The sequence below is a fragment of the Xiphophorus maculatus genome, chromosome 23, assembly GCF_002775205.1.
Source record: "Xiphophorus maculatus strain JP 163 A chromosome 23, X_maculatus-5.0-male, whole genome shotgun sequence".
NCBI classification, from domain to species: domain Eukaryota; kingdom Metazoa; phylum Chordata; class Actinopteri; order Cyprinodontiformes; family Poeciliidae; genus Xiphophorus; species Xiphophorus maculatus.
The window spans coordinates 2,468,783-2,484,899 of record NC_036465.1 but is presented as its reverse complement, the minus strand read 5'-3'; the positions used below and the strand labels follow the sequence as shown (position 1 = coordinate 2,484,899).

Below are 16,117 nucleotides of genomic sequence, written 5' to 3'. Positions count from 1 at the left end.
CATGAGCAGATTGTGAGGACAGTCCAATAACTTCCTGGGTCTCCACAGTCGCCTCCAGGACCAGACGACATCAACACATTGTCAACCTCAGCTCCTTGAAATATTTAGAGGATGTTGGTTTCCTGTTCCTGAGAAGGTGCAGTCTGTGCTGAAAATGTTTCACAATCCCAGTGGTGTTCTTTGATTAGGTCAGATCATCAGAGATCTCTTACAGGTGGAATTTATTGCAGTCCACACATGAATCATCTCCTCCATTCTGGCTCTGATTGGCTGTTTAAAGTGGTGTATTTCTACAGATGGCAGTAGGACAACAGAGGAGGCAGAGGAGCTCAATATATTCTCAGATTATCTGTCTCTTATTAAACTGTCAAGACATAGTGATATTTTTTAACTATTGTTTATTGTTTGATACATATTTTTAATAGTTACGTAATGTAGCTCTGTGTGCTGCATAGCACAGTTAGACTGTTGCCTTGCAGCAAGAAGGTCCATGGTTCAAATCCCAGCTTGGGGTCTGGAGTTGGAATGTTCTCCAGGAGAAAGTGTGGATTTTTCTGGGTACTCCAACTTCCTCTCACAGTCCAAAAACATGTTAGGCCAACTGGTTACTCTAAGATTCCCAGAGAGGGTGCATTGTTGTCTGTGTTGTTCTGTCTTTTGCCTATTGAATACTGGATACAGGCTTCATCCCCTGGGACATGATTATAAATGCATGTTGAGCCTTTTATAATAAACATGAAAAATGACCTGTAAGACTTGGTCTGAGATAAAAAATTACATTGAACATTTCATCCTATAGGAAGGCGTAGGCAGCTGCTACCTTCTATTTATGGGTTTATGTCTTTATATAATCAGAGCTATGGTAAAACAGCCAGATTTATTCATAGGGAAGAGTATTTGACTTTTCCATTCTTCCTTACATTTTATGGGTTTCATTTTGTGTTCTAAATATTATTTTCAACTACCTGATACAGATATTTATGTAGAGACACTATATTCACAGATCTTTGTTGGTCATAAGTAGCCTATTTCCTAAACAACATACATAAACCGTAAATGACTCTGCTGCATTATGTAAGTTGGAAAATATTGAGATTTAATAGGTAAATAAAATGTTTTAAAAATGCTGCTATTGTTAGCAGTCATCACATCCTACCAAGCTGCTGGAGACAGACAGTCAAATGTGACCCTGGTGATGAAATCCCAGTTGCATAGCAACACATCTCCATCTGCAGTTAAGCTTCCCTCCTCCACAGAAGCAACTGGATTTTTTTTCTTTTTTTTTTTGCTTCCCATGCAGTTTAATGTAATTAAAAATGCTCACAGTTAAAATGATTGAAGCATGGACATATGATTGTCATGGCTTTTTGTAGTGAACCAACAAAGCATGCAATCAGTAGTCTGGTCCTCATGATAATCAAAGCAGCTTAATTGGCTGTCAATTGTTCTATAAAAAGAAAGTCATATTTCACCTTAGTGTTTATCCAGCATGCAACAGTGATTTTAAAACACATATTATTTACTGTATGTTTTTTTATTTATATTACTACTGAATCAACAAAACAAATGAGAATGTTTGCTCTGAGAACATTCTGAGAAACATTAGCTGCAAGTCTAAGGTTTTATTTAACAATTAGAAGACTCATTAGAACAATTAGGAAGAGACTATTAGCAGAATGAGAAGTAGTTTTTTTCATGTCTTGAGATAATTAAACAAATCTGTTAAGACACTTAAAAGTTTTAATTAAATTTGAGGACTGAAGTTGCTGTGTCAGCCTGCACATTCACAAGCAGATTCAGTCAAAGTGCTCACACCTGAGCTTACATCTACGGTCCTTTATGACTCACAGTTTGTACCTCAGAAACCTCAGAAAGCCTAAACCTTTCAGCTAATTGCCTGGAATTTAATCAAAGTTAATTAACTTAGTTAATTATGCATGTGATCAATATACATTTAAGTGGTGTATTGTAGAGGAAAAATAGATTTATTTTAGAATCTGACCTCAAAACAATCATAAGCTTTTTTTATTCTTATGGTACTGTAATGTATTCTTCAAATGTATCTCAAATTTAGTATGTGCTGCTACTTTTCTCAGAAGATGTGCATTATTTAAAGTGAATGTGACAAGATACATTTGCGTTTAAGAGTGCTTAGAATATACTGTTTAAAAGGAATATCGCTCATTATATTCTCCCTGAGTCTCTCCTAGTGCCTTTTTCTGTGGAGGCACTAGATTTTGCTGTTACAGCTTTCATTTTATTGTTTCCCAGTTGTCATTTTTTGGAAAGTAATGCATTTCTTTTGTGCTGCTCTGAATGTTGAAAGACTCAGGCTGAATCTGAACCAGCTGTGACTCTAATTAGGTGAGATCACATGGTCGCTGCCCTTTATTCTTTGCTATGTGACACCTTGTGGGAGAACAGAACCCTGCAGGAATATGCTGCTTTTAGGTTCGTACATTAGAGCTGAATGGAGAGAGCAGCTGGTTTTAACAAGCAAAATGCCTGTGCCATGGCTGAACACTTGACTAGAGAACATGACTTTAAAAAAAATCTTCAAATGAAGAAGTTTTGGTGGCAAAACTGCATAAGAAAAATGTTTTTCTACTCTATCTATCTATCTATCTATCTATCTATCTATCTATCTATCTATCTATCTATCTATCTATCTATCTATCTATCTATCTATCTATCTATCTATCTATCTATCTATCTATCTATCTATCTATCTATCTATCTATCTATCAGTCCGTCCTCCCATACTGTCGGCAAATTCAGGCCTAAGAATGGTACAATATCGCCCTCAAGTGAAATTTAAAGGGAATTGCTCATATTTACCATGAATTATGCATTTGTAATGTAATATTAAGCTGAGGAAATTGGATTTTAATCGGCTTCTTTGCTCACTGTAAAATTCTTTTTTATTATGCATAAATGGATCAAATACAAATGAATAAAAATTATGAATATATATCTTAATAAATGAAATCATTATCTGAGAACCACATTTTCAGTTTACTCGGGTTAACTTTGTCTGCCATTAACCTTTATTCGACCATCTGAAACATTTAAAATAAGTAAAAATAAAAGTAATCTGTTAGAGAAATACTTCATATGATAAAACCATGAATAAACGATACCGAGTGAAAACGTCCTCATTATTTTAGCTGTTTGTTTTATTGTTTTATTTTTTGTAGATGTATAATTATAAGATAGGTATTTTTAACATAAAATATGTATTTTTACGGAGGAAAAGGTGATTAAAACGCATCTGTGTGCCGGAAAAATCGGTTACTGTACCTTTAATATTTCCATCAGGAGTTCTGTGAACCACACTACGCATGCGCGCCTGTGAATCGTATGGCGGGCAAATAAACGTCAACAAACGCTTAGGAGCTGCTTATCTGAACTTTTAGTGGGTATTTGAACTTTGGCTGGTTCTGAATTGGTTCGACTGGTTCCGGGTTGTGTTCAGCAGGATGGTGGAAGGTCCAGGCTGCGCGTTAAACGGAGAGAAGATCCGCTCGAAGGTCCGGACGGGTCAGAAAGTGAAGGAAGTGAGGGGCACTTTGGCTGCGTCGACTGTAAGTTGACGGCCTGTTTCTACATTGGTTCACCCTGTAACCTCATTTATCTGGCTAAATTGAAAATGCATGGCACATAGAAGCTATATTTATTTCTGGTAGTGTCTTGGAAGTTTAAAAAAAAATAAATGTTACAGATAATTTCTCAATTTATAAGCATTTCAGCGACAGACCGTGTTCTGGCAGTAACTTATAGGGAGTACTTTTGCTGAGGGAATTTTCTGTTAATCACATTTGGGAAAGATTTTACTTATTTTAGTCTTGGATTGTCCAATAACACTCCCCAGATAATTACAACATTAATTAAGATCAGTATGCATAAAAAAATCTATAAAAAAGTGCATTTTGTCCAGTCGTGCATTAATTCCAAATGATCAAACAACATAGTGAGGTTAAGTAGTCAAATTGGTGAAAAATGCTTTCTATCTGAGGAAACCCAAAAGATTACAGCATTCACTGGTCCGGGTCAGCATGTACCGACAATGGAGAGGAAAACTCCCCTTTAACAGGAAGAAATCTCCAGCAGAACCAGAACCAGGCTCACTGGGAGCAGCTATCTACCAGGACCCAATCGGGTTTGAGAAAACAAAGCAGATGTACAAATAGAAACAGAAGCGCTAATCCAGTAGTAGTAAAAAATAAGCAAAAATCCTAAACCACAGCTAAAAATAAAATTAAATGTTTTCATTTTCTCTAAAATACACCCCATTCATTTCTGTATAACATTGATTAACTTCGGCACAACAAATATTCATTTTGTTTTCTAACAATGCAATGTGAAATGTTTTATTGTGTGAGCTGCTTTGTTTTTTTGTTGTTGTTTTTTTTTTAGGGCTTGACAATGAAAGGTTATGAAAAATGCAGTCTGTCACTCAGTACCAGTGTTAAATGTTAATCAAGCTGCTGTATTTTTTTAGAGAAACGGCACAGAGACGAATGTCTTCCACATTTTCTCTGGATGTCAGTACACAGGTGTGGAAACTCTTGGGAAGGAGCTCTTCATGTACTTCGGCTTAAGAGCCTTGAGGTAAAGTAAACTCAACACGTCTCTGCAGTGGGAACATATTTATACCCTGGAACTTTTTCACATTTAACACAGTGCAATACAACTACAACTTTCAGTGTATTTTATTAGAGGTTTATGTGACAGACCAACACACAGTAGAGCATAATTGTGACCTGGAAAGATAATTCATGTTGTAACAAATAACATATACCAAACTTATTCTTCTGTTAGAACAACTTTGTCAAAGTCTGGAGCTATAAAATTATGTTCATATATTCTGGTAGATTTTTTGGAAAAAAAAAATTCGAATATGTTAAAACAGATGAGCAGTTGTTGTTTGTTTTTTCTTTAAATAACTTGGAAAACAAATGATTGAAGATGAAGAAATAAATGTAAATTTAGGTCTTTTTAATATATTCTGTTTTCTTTTTCTTTTGACATTTCAATATAAATGACTAAAAATACTGTGCCTTCAAACCATGGACCTTCCCTTCACACTGTTGACACCCTCTGTATGAGTTTAACATGAACAGATGTTTTCAGGTCATGCCACACCATTATGATTACATGAAGGTTGTGACCTTTCAAGGTGGATGTGCTTTTTACTTGTCAGATGGTCTGCTGGGTTTTGGATCATTGCCTGATCCTCCACTTAATATCAGATTGTAGACTTTGGTACTGACTTTTTTTTTGGTCCAATTTTTTAATGTGTTCTCTTTGAGGCTTTTTCTTTTTTTTTTTTTTTTTTTAGGAAAAGCTGAGTATTCCTACTTTAGGTTTTCTAATATGGTGGGAATGCCTGGCCTGTTTTTGTGGGAGTTTGGGACCACAGCCACCTACAAATAGCTAATATTCATCAACACTCTAGAGCTCCACTTAACACACTTATTTTAATAGTTCAAACACCAAATTTACCTTAGAAGGGGTATGCAATGTATTTTCCAGGCACATAGTACAATTTTATAGAATAAGAAAGCTCAAAAAATAAAACTTTGCATAACACCCCCTCTTTAAAATGTATCAATGCACAAGGTGGAAACCAGCATGACCACAGAAGCTAACATCAACTTTCTTATTTCTGTTCTTGGGTATACAACCAATCAGCACCAAGGAAAATAAATGTGACTCCTGGATTGGCTGCTTTGCAAATGTAATAGTGCGTCATGTAGCATTGTCGAGGTATTCCAGCTTTCTAAGCTGGATTATCTGTCAAATATTTTAGATATGCTCTATAAAAAATTCTCCAAATAGCAGGATTTTCTCACAATAATTTCTAAATGAAAATATGTGAATACTGAACCGTGACTAGTCGGGGGCCACTGTAAAAGGTTTTTGTTCCACCTGCCCTCCACAAACCTGCAAGGATAAGCATGTCCAGACGATTGTGTGGGATAGTCTTAGCAGTAGTAGCAGAATAAAGCAGTTTTTGTTCCATTACCTTTGAGCATTTCCTCCCTTTTTCCAGGATTTTATGTCTGGTTGTTGCTATGATTTTAGCAGAATACCCACTCACAGCAGCAGCAGCAAAAGTGCTGAATTTCCTCCATTTGAACCTTTTTTTCCTCATTGTGGAACGATGACACCCTGGCTCTTTAGAAAAGCTTTTGTAGCTTTTTCTAACATCAAGCATGTGGAGAATAAGGTGCTTTCAGGTCCACCGAAAGTTGCTGTAATTGAGGCTTTGCTCACGTCAACCAATCTTCCCTTTTCAGGAACATCTTTTTTTATATATATTTTTAGGGAGCAATTCGTTCAATTTGATGTCCTTTACTGGAAGACCTCACTCCTGAGTGGCATCTGGGAAAAGTCAAAAACTCCCAGGTTTTCAGGCTTCACAGTCTGCACCTTACTCAATGTTCAAAAACAATTTATGAAAGATTTTTTCCCCTCATATTCCGTCTCTTTTACAAACTAAGTAATTTGTTCGGAAATACCACTGACTCCAAAGCTTTCACAGGTTTCTTTTCCCCTGCTGTAACTCGGCTTGTATTTTCATTACATGGTTTAATACAGTAACCTTGTATAAGTTCTTTAAAGGCTAAACTTGTAAATAGCATCTTTTATGGAGGTAAAATGTGAAATGTAGAACTTATTTATGAAAGAAACATTTTCTCTGTAGGAAGTTAGAAGGTCTCTAATTCAAACGTATATTATCCTCTGAGTGTTTGTTTGGCAGCAATAATAGTAAGAACATGTTCAGTCGTAGTGTTGTTCTGGTAATTGCTGATTTTTAGTTTTATTCATGTTTTGTTTGTGAAAAATCTTCTTGGCCAGTTATTCAGATTGATAATGAATCAGCTTAAAAAACAAACTCCACCAGTATGAAGAAATCTGTAAAACTACAGAAATTTAATTTTATTTTTAATTTTATTTTTCATCTTATCTGTCCATCCATAATCATCAATATAAACATCGTCAATCTATAATTCATTCATCATTCATCCATCCATAATCATCCGTCTGTCCTCATTGACCACACCTGATGTATATTTTTATTGATTGAGGTACCAAATCTTACAGAGTGGTTTGTGTAATGGATGTGTATTTGACAGTGTTTATAGTGATCACAAATTTCAGCGGTAAAATTCCTTATTTTTCGCATTCAGTCCCAACTCAATCTTCAGGTCCCAGAACCATATATCTTTATTTTGTCAAACTCTAATTAAAATCAGATATTCGACACTTAAAACCGTTTTCTCTCTCTCAACATCTAGAATCCACTTCGGCATGAATGGATCGATGCGTATAAATCCGGCTCAGAGGAAGGTTGTAGAGGGCTCTGCAGCAGCGCTAGAAATACGCCTTAGCGACGACACTGTGGCCTTCTATGACAGCGCAGTGGAAATAAGGTAATGGGGACAACAGTGGAGGCAAGATAGATTGAGGTGACAGGAGTTCACCTTGGGGTATGCGTCTGATTTAGTGAGGATGTCCTACATTAGGCTGCTTTTGAAGGCAGTGGCTATTGTTGCATGAAAAATGCTGCTTTCTTTGCTCGGCATTTGTAACGATCATAGTCTTTCATGTGTTATGATCAGAAGCAAGACAGACAATCATTTGTACTGTCTGAGAATTTCACCTATGCTCTTCTGGCTAGTAATAAACAACCTCAAACAATTTAGAAATGTATAACCTCTCTAGATCTCCGGTTGACCTAGAGTGAAAACAGCAGCCATGTATTTTCTAAATCCTCCCGGTGCTGGGGAACTGTATTTCCTGCAGGTTGACGGAGGATTGCGAGCAGAAGGTCAGGGCCATGGAGAGTCTGGATGTGTGCTCCTCCAGGTTCTGCTGCTCCCGCTCCGAGGAGGCGGTGAGGAGCCAGGGTAGCAGGATGCTCTGCGACGTTCTCCTAGACCAAGCCGTCATGCCGGGAGTCGGCAACATCATTAAAAACGAAGCCCTGTTTGACTCGGGCCTCCACCCAGCCGTGAAGGTATAGAAGAGATGATGGATTGTGTTCAGCAGAGGAATAAAAAATGAGGGTAAAAATGCAAGACAACACTCACAGGGAAGAATAGCGGAAGCTCATGTATTTCTGAGCTCCGCATGGAAATGAGGAAGGTGAAAAGGGGATAAGACAAACAAGCGCATTGCGGCACATATATTCCATCTTTTTGTGCACTTTGAATGCATATGACTGCATACAGACCCAAGAGGATTCTCCCTCCGGTTAGCTGCATAGAGTTATTAAATAAACATTAATAAAGTTGTTATTTTGATGAGGATCACATGGAGAACTTTATTGACCTATCTGTTACTGATTAGATGCTTTGTGGTGTAAAAACTTCTAATACTCAACTATTACTTGAGGATTTGCTGTACAAGGCTGTCTGGCCTCCTCAGAGTGTATCGGCACGCTGGACCAAAACATTAATCTCGGACTTTTAGCCCCGTCTTCTCCTGGGGCTGCCTAATGTTTATAAGCTTCTCCTCCATTATCAAGCCTCCAAGTCCCTAAAAGAGCAAAAAATATATTTTTCTCTCTTATACAAAGTTGCTGCAATCCCCATGAATATACAACATGCAGTTTTCATCTTTTGAATCATTGACCTCTGCCTTTATCCATATCTGTTTTTTTTTTCTTTTTGGTTTAAGTGTTTGTGTAGCCTTGCTGACTCTGAATGTCACTTTGTTGTTTCATGGAAACCTTCATTTCTAGGTTCAACAGTTGACACACGTTCAAATCCAGCATTTAGTGAAGATGACTCGCGATTTTACTCTTTTGTTTTACAAGGTTGGTCATTTTGTAAGTAATATGTGGTTATTAAGAGTTAATTGTAATTTTTTTTACCTTCAACAATCTTGTTTTTTTCTTCATCTTTCTCAGTGTCGCAAATCTGGCTCTCCTCTCTACAAACATTACAAAGTCTACAAGCGTCCCCATTGTGGCCAGTGCTCCCATGTCATTACAGTCTGTCGTCTCGGAGACAACGGCAGGATGACGTACTTCTGTGAGCGCTGTCAGAAGGGAGATCCCACCGGGGTGGACGTCAGGTACCGTCCTTGTAGGCTTTTGGCACTTTGACGGAGAAACTGTTGTTTTGCATTCCTGAAAAAGCTGCTTGTTTGAAGGTTTGGGGTGTTGGTTGTTACTCCGTTGTAATACCTCACTGTTTCTACGCAGTGACACAGTAGGATTATCTTTTGGTTTCTCTGTGGCTTCAAAACAAACATATAAATAGACAACCTGGCAGTAAAGTTCTCTACCCATTTTTTTTCCCTTTATATTGATATAAAATCTTAGTTCTTAATAAAAATGCATCAGCAAAGAAACTAAAATTTAAAAGCTGGACTGTAAGAAAAACTAAAAGAAAAACGAAAAGTCACATGTGCCTTTTCCTCTGCATTGATCAATGAATTAATCAATGTCTTCTCGTGATTGATAAGTCACAGTAAGTAGATAAAATACTAATAATTAGATAACTACATAAAATGTAATTAAAAGATCTAAGAAAGTACAATCACAGATGTAAATGAGGAAACACCAGGGACTGATATGAGCAAAGTAAAACGTTTAAAGATAAAAAACAAAAATACTTAGAAGTAAAATTATGCTTCAGTTATGGTGAAATCCAAAGTAGTGGTAAAAACTAAAGTAAAACAATGAATATTACTGATTACACTAAGAAAAAGTTAAATATGCAACACAAGCTGATGAAGATATGTTAAAATTTGATTAGCAAAATTTGATCAATAAAATAAAACCAAATTTCTGAAATTCAAGTGAAAGCCAGGCTAAAACAACTTTTTTATTTGGTTTTTATAAAAAGCATCACCACTCTGCGCTGCCCTCAGGTCTGTTCCAAAGCTGACGGCCAGAATTAATAAGGTGTGTTTTATTTTTATTTTTTTATTTCAGGTCCAAATAAAAGCCTTGAGGGCTCTGCTGGACTGGAAGAATAAAAGCAAATTGAACGATAAATAAACTTAATTAAGAAAAACAATAAAACAAACGGGTAGCCACTGCAGAGATTTTACAGTCAGTGTGATGTGAGCTCTCATTGTGGCGCTCCATAACTGATTTTTTTCTGTTTATTTATATTTTTAGCAATTTTCATGAAAAAAAAGGGAAATGCAGAAAATCTGATTGTATCCCTGAAATATTTTGTGACATCTTGTTTTAATGCCAGAAACGTAGATTTCCCATTTGGAAACTGGTCCAATGAACCCTAAAAGCCTGAAATCATCTTGTTGTCGTCTTTATCAGAAATATGAAACACCCACCCAGCAGGAAGCGTCGGCTGAGCCAGATCTGAGTTCCAAACCCTAACTTTGCAGAAGTAGCGCTGTAGATGTTAGGCTCACATTCACAGAGGCCATCTTTGCAGGCAGATGGGCTTGGCAGGGAGTGGGAAGTGTTATGGGGTGAGAATTAATGCGCATATAAGACTGTGTTTGCCAGACAGGGCACAGGCTCAACACCTCCTGGGCTGTGTTTGAGCAAAGCTTTGAGGGGTTAGGATGCAAAGCCCTTACAATGCATTACACAGCTGATAAAGCAATCTGTGAGAAGTTTTCCAAAGGCGCTGCTTCTTTCCTTCTCCATGACGGTTGGCACTGAAGATTTGCCTTTTTGTCAAACATACCCCAGCTTCATGTCAGAGTGAGAACATTTATGCTCAAAGCTTCTTTTTTTTTAAACACATTGTGTTCGTTCATATCTGCATCCAATGTTTGAACTGCAACATTAATTACTGCATCCTTCTTTAGCTTACTTGGATTTTTACATTATGAAAATCTTTTTTCTGTGACTTGGAGCTCATAAAAAACAACTCCTACATAAAATGAAGCAATACTAGCAAAATGGGTGCATGAAGAAGTCATTATGATCATTATCATTACCACCCACTCATTACTGAAATGAGCTTTTCCTTCTGATTTCCCATTATTTCTTTTAAAAGCTGCTGTTTTAGTTGTGTTGAATCTTTCATATCCATCAGCTCAATGAAATCTTTTCTTTTGAAAACAAAAGAACATCATTATAAAATATAATAAAAGGAAAAGGTTGTATTTTATACTGAAATCACAGTCAGACTTAGGGTGATTTAAATTTGTTCTACCTTTAATCAATTTTCATATGGTAAATATTAACTTGTATATTAAATCAGGTTATATCTGATTTTTTTATAGATTTAGGGGGAAAAATCTTACTTCTGTTTGAAATTCAGTAAGTTGGATCCAGTTGTTTGTCTGTTTGAGATGAAAAGTATTGCCCCAATATTTTACAGGATCAGCCACTGATTTATTAAATTATGCATCTTTTGTCTGATTTGTTGGTATTTTTGAATAAACAATGTGCATCAGATGCTAAATAAAAAACACTCACAGTACAAAAGTCTTGTTGAATGCATAAAGTCTGTAGAAATTGAAATTAATTGAACAGATATTGGAATAGAACAATTTCTTAGCTCTGATTATTGATCAGAGCTGATCAAATACTGGTTATCAGACTTTTTCTATGCAACAACTCTTAGAAGTCTCACCATCTCCTGTCCAAACTCACATCAGTCAACAGCTGCACACTGCCTGGCCAAACGCTGTTTCCTTTGGATGATCGGGTCAAACTATTAAACTTTTAAAATCTTTCCTATTTCAGATAAAAATAAATAAAAATGTTCCTGTGTTGACTAGGCCTGACAAATGGAAAGCTTCCTGCTGCATCATTGGGGTTTGACAGCTTGTTGCCAGCTGAAAGATAATCACCCATCCAGTAATCAAAATATTTGTACCCATTTGCTTAGTTAAATCCAGGTGGATTTTGGCTAGCCTGTGTACTTTGATTTGCTATTGTATGTTGAACAAAACTGTTACAGGTTATGGACATATGCCTTTTGATGCAAAGGAAGAACATTTTGTAATTCTTTTATGTTCTGTTTACATTATATCAACTACATACCTTTAGCAAAGAACATAAAGCACATTTTTCTGTTAGTCTTTAGTGGTGGAAAATGTCTATTTTAGCTGCAGAGGCTTACCAGAATCACCTTGGCTGCTCTGTGTTGCTCTCCCAGTGCGCTCCCAGTTAGAAACAGCCTCATCGGTTGGGCGCTTCACGACAGAACCAGGAATGATGTGGCTAAGAAGGAGGAAGAGGACTGGGCTTGTCAACTCTGTACGCTCATCAACCAGCCAGAAGCCACAGCCTGTGATGCCTGCCTCACTCCAAAACCTGAGGGTAAGTGAACATTTTCTGTCTTTTTACTGTCACATTATCTAATGGGGTGACAGAATAGCTTTGTTAACAAGCGATAAAATAAGAGCAAGTTTTCTTTTGCTGTGTAGCAGAATAACAACATGCAATTTGACGTGAATGCTTCAATGCTTTGAGAGGCAGTGGCAACTGGCGTCAACTGGGCGGACTCCTCTGTGATGAGAGCGGCCGTATGTTGCTCCACAAATAATGACCACGTCTGTCAGCTGGTCATTTTCCTCCGGCTGTCTTCAGACGCTCACGGCTGCACTGAACTTTTGCTCAGAAAGACGCGTCCTCGCTCTGTCGCCGCGGCAGCAACCAAACTACAGCTAAATGGCTTCAACTCTGAGATCATGCTGCTCGATTTGGAATACATCAATTCTTCTTTTTTTTAAGATCACAGCAGATTGAAGAGCTGAATAGCATCAGTTCACAGCTGCTTTATGTGGGGCTGTAGTTTCATTTTTACAGCTTTGAATTTAAGGGATTTTTTATTCAATCAGTGCCACAACAAATCCTCTTTGGTCCCGTCTCATGAAGTGAATTTCTCACATCTAAAGGAGGGGTGAACAAAAGAAACTGCACTTGTAATCATCAGGATTTTTACAATGTTGCTCTGAGCTGTTTTAAAATAATAACCATGAGAAGCCAGACTTTAAAACAACTTGTGTTTATGTAAAGCCCCTGCATTTTCCACTAGACATGAGTGAGAATAATACATGAGGATGGTTGCATTTTTTTATGGAATCCTCTAAAATCTTTGAAGATAATAAACATATTTTGCTCCACACAAACCTGACTGAGCGCTGGGAACAGGAGGGTTATTGGTATGAAGGTACTGCAAGGTTTTAAACAGATTTGAAAACTGCAAAAATTTCCCATCTCATTACATAAACAATGTTTATTACAGTAACATTGTGACCCCCGGGTTTTTGTGGAGGTTAGGGACCACAACCACGTCCTATAAAAACACTAATAACTGCATATTTAGTAGTTCCAACATAAATATTGCTCAATGTGCATTAAAACTCAATAGAAACCATCTTAACACTACAGAAGTTAACATCAAAGGTCTTCTTTATCTCCACTCTTTGGGGTTCAGCCAATCAATGCTAAAGAAAAATGAATGGCGTACCTGGATTAGCTGCTTTTTTACCCAATACTTTCTTTCAAATATTTTAAACTGCTGTATGGAAGAAACTGTAAATAGGTGGATTTTCTTCAAATAATTTGTAGTTATGTTCCACAGAAAAATCTGCGAATAAAAAAAATACAAATTACTGGGAGTTCACTGTGTAGTTGGCAAGCTACAAATCAATTATTTCTGTCAAATTTTTACATTTTAATTTTTAAAAAAAGTGACAATTTATTATTTGTATATTATTATTTTTTATTTATTTTTGTTGTTTTATTTACTTATAAAATAATATCCAAGCATAGATGAATCAGAAAGTGGCAGCAACATCCACTCAGAGATTTTTTTATTTTTTTATCAAAGTTTTTTCAACAAAGTATGCCATTGAACGATCATCAAGATAATTTTTCTCCTGATTTTTTTATTTTATGAATGCAGTTATTAACTTCAGTCCTCACCATACAGAGTAAATATTCCAACCAGTCTTTTAAAAGTGCTGCCTTTTTTCCCATCCCAAACAAGCACAGTGGATTTTTTGGGAGTATTGTTTTATCTTGGCTTAACAGCATAAAACTGGCAGTAATATTGATTCTGGTTAAATTAATTTTTTGTGCAAAGTCTTTAAAATCCTACTTTGTGTGCATCAAGACATACAGGCTTATGCATAAAAATAAAAATTCTGTTTTGAAGGTTTTTGAGGAACAGAGTCGATAAATATTCTGTTTGTTCTCTTTGACTCAGAGCTCATTGTTTGCATACTAAGAGCAGGTAGATCTTCAAATCTTTGGCTCAATTTCTGCATCTCTATAGATTGTGGTACTTTTATTAGAAAGCAGAGCATGGCAGTCGTGCTGCTTGCTGTTAAATTTTATGGTAACCACTTTAAGCTAACAACAAGCTGGATTTTAGTGAGAGCAGCCAGTGCATCAGAATGAGCTGCAGCTGCTGAACATAAATTGAGTTTCTCACTCTGGCTCCATCTCCACAGTTCACAAAGACGACATTAGCACTGAAGCATCGCCCTTCACTGCTGATTTAATTAAATACCCCTGCAACGCCTTCAGGAAGCCGCGAGAGGAGCTCAAAGTCAACTGGAGGTCTGCGTTCGGGACTTCCACCCTCGTTTTCTCCGACATGACTGAGAAGCCAAAGCCCGTAAAGTCCCCGCTCTCCCCAGCCGGCAGTCATTTGAATTCCTTGGCGGCAGAACGAGGTTTGTATAAAAACAGCTTCTGCCAAGGGACAACAAGCGCCAATTATGCCTCTGGTGGCTGGCAGAAGCAAAGTGCAGAGCTCTCCAAGGGGGAATCACTGGCCTCCTCCACTCACCCTTCCAAGAAAATGAGAATTGATCACAGCCCCCTTCCCAGTAACAAAGCTCAAAATGGAGCCCCCAACTCAGGGTGAGTGAACCTCTACCTTGGCCAAATAATGAACAACTTTATAATAAGATAAGTTTTTTTTTCTTTTTGTTTGCAAGTTCAGGCAGATGAGTTAGGGAAAAGATTCTTTGCAACGTTGTTAAAAAAAATTCAAAAACGTATCGCCATGGCACTGCAGCGGCCATATACAATAATTGCCAACAAACATTGTTGCATGTGGCTGAAAAGATGGCCCTCACTTGCTAATAAGTGTTGATGTGACAGGCATTTCCTGTGTTTTATCTGCAACATATTTCACAATAATAAGACTGTTTCTTCTCCTGTCAGTGTGTGCAGAACAGAGGCAGCAAACACTGCAGCCTCCATTCCTCCCAGTCCCCCTTGTTGCTCATCCCATCGTCGTCCCTCCGTCCTCAGAGTGGTCCACAAGGAGGGTGAGAATAAAGGACGACGGTTTTATTCCTGCTCCCTGCCAAGAGAGAACAAGTGCAACTTCTTTCAGGTGACACTGAAAACTAACTTCTTTTTGTTGGTTTTCTTTCAACTTGTCCACAATAGAAGTTTAAAACTAAAGAAACAACTTTTTTCCCCCCTCCGCTGTTGCAGTGGGCTGATTTGCACTTTCCTTTTTGTCACCATGGGAAACGCTGTTTAATGAGGACGGTTCTGAAGCTGGGTCCAAACAATGGCAGGAATTTCTACACCTGCAGCTTTCAAAAGGGTAAACAATGCGACTTTTTCCAGTGGGCCGAGAACAGACCAGGACTTTCCATCCCTCCTGGCTGCTAACTCATCAAAGCCCCACAGGTGCATGTCAATACATTAGAACAATCATAGAAAATCTCTATTTCAGTCCCTGAAATCAAAATGTGAAACTAAGATATTACATACACATAAGGCAATATATTTCTGGTTATTTACAGTTTTTGAAAATGTAATAAAAGAGACTCCAGGAACTGAAATGCAAAACTTACTTTGTTCTACATGAAAGACCTTGAAACCAGTTCAGTCTTTCAGATGTAATGATGTCTCTGGTTCTTAACACAGTTCAGTTCTTGCTCATGTCATGGATTCGTCTGTGTGACTTCAGTCACAGTCAGTGTTTTCTGAAAGTCTTTAAAGATCTGCAATCTCTCCCTATTGATTGCAAACCTTCTGCTAACAAACCTTTTCCTTCCCCTAAACTTTCAATTTCATTAGTATGGTTGAATCCTGAAGTCCTGACAGTCAGCTTCTTTAGGAGCAACATTTTGTTGGTTGACCTCCATGTGCAGAGTGTTGGTGACTTCTCTGTTAGTAATTCTTAACAAAAAA

The 16,117-nt window shown here is 37.4% G+C and overlaps 1 protein-coding gene across 1 annotated transcript; it reads left to right on the top strand.

Annotated features, from left to right (window-relative positions):
* The first annotated feature begins 3,370 nt into the window (after window positions 1-3,370).
* On the top strand, window positions 3,371-16,097 carry neil3 (nei like DNA glycosylase 3). The gene is made up of 10 exons (XM_023329032.1): window positions 3,371-3,584; window positions 4,502-4,611; window positions 7,305-7,439; window positions 7,813-8,026; window positions 8,753-8,827; window positions 8,921-9,087; window positions 12,105-12,268; window positions 14,410-14,824; window positions 15,131-15,305; window positions 15,410-16,097. Exons 1-10 carry the CDS (start codon window positions 3,480-3,482, stop codon window positions 15,590-15,592), a joined length of 1,743 nt encoding a protein of 580 aa, XP_023184800.1. The 5' UTR covers window positions 3,371-3,479; the 3' UTR covers window positions 15,593-16,097.
* The last annotated feature ends 20 nt before the right edge of the window (window positions 16,098-16,117 follow it).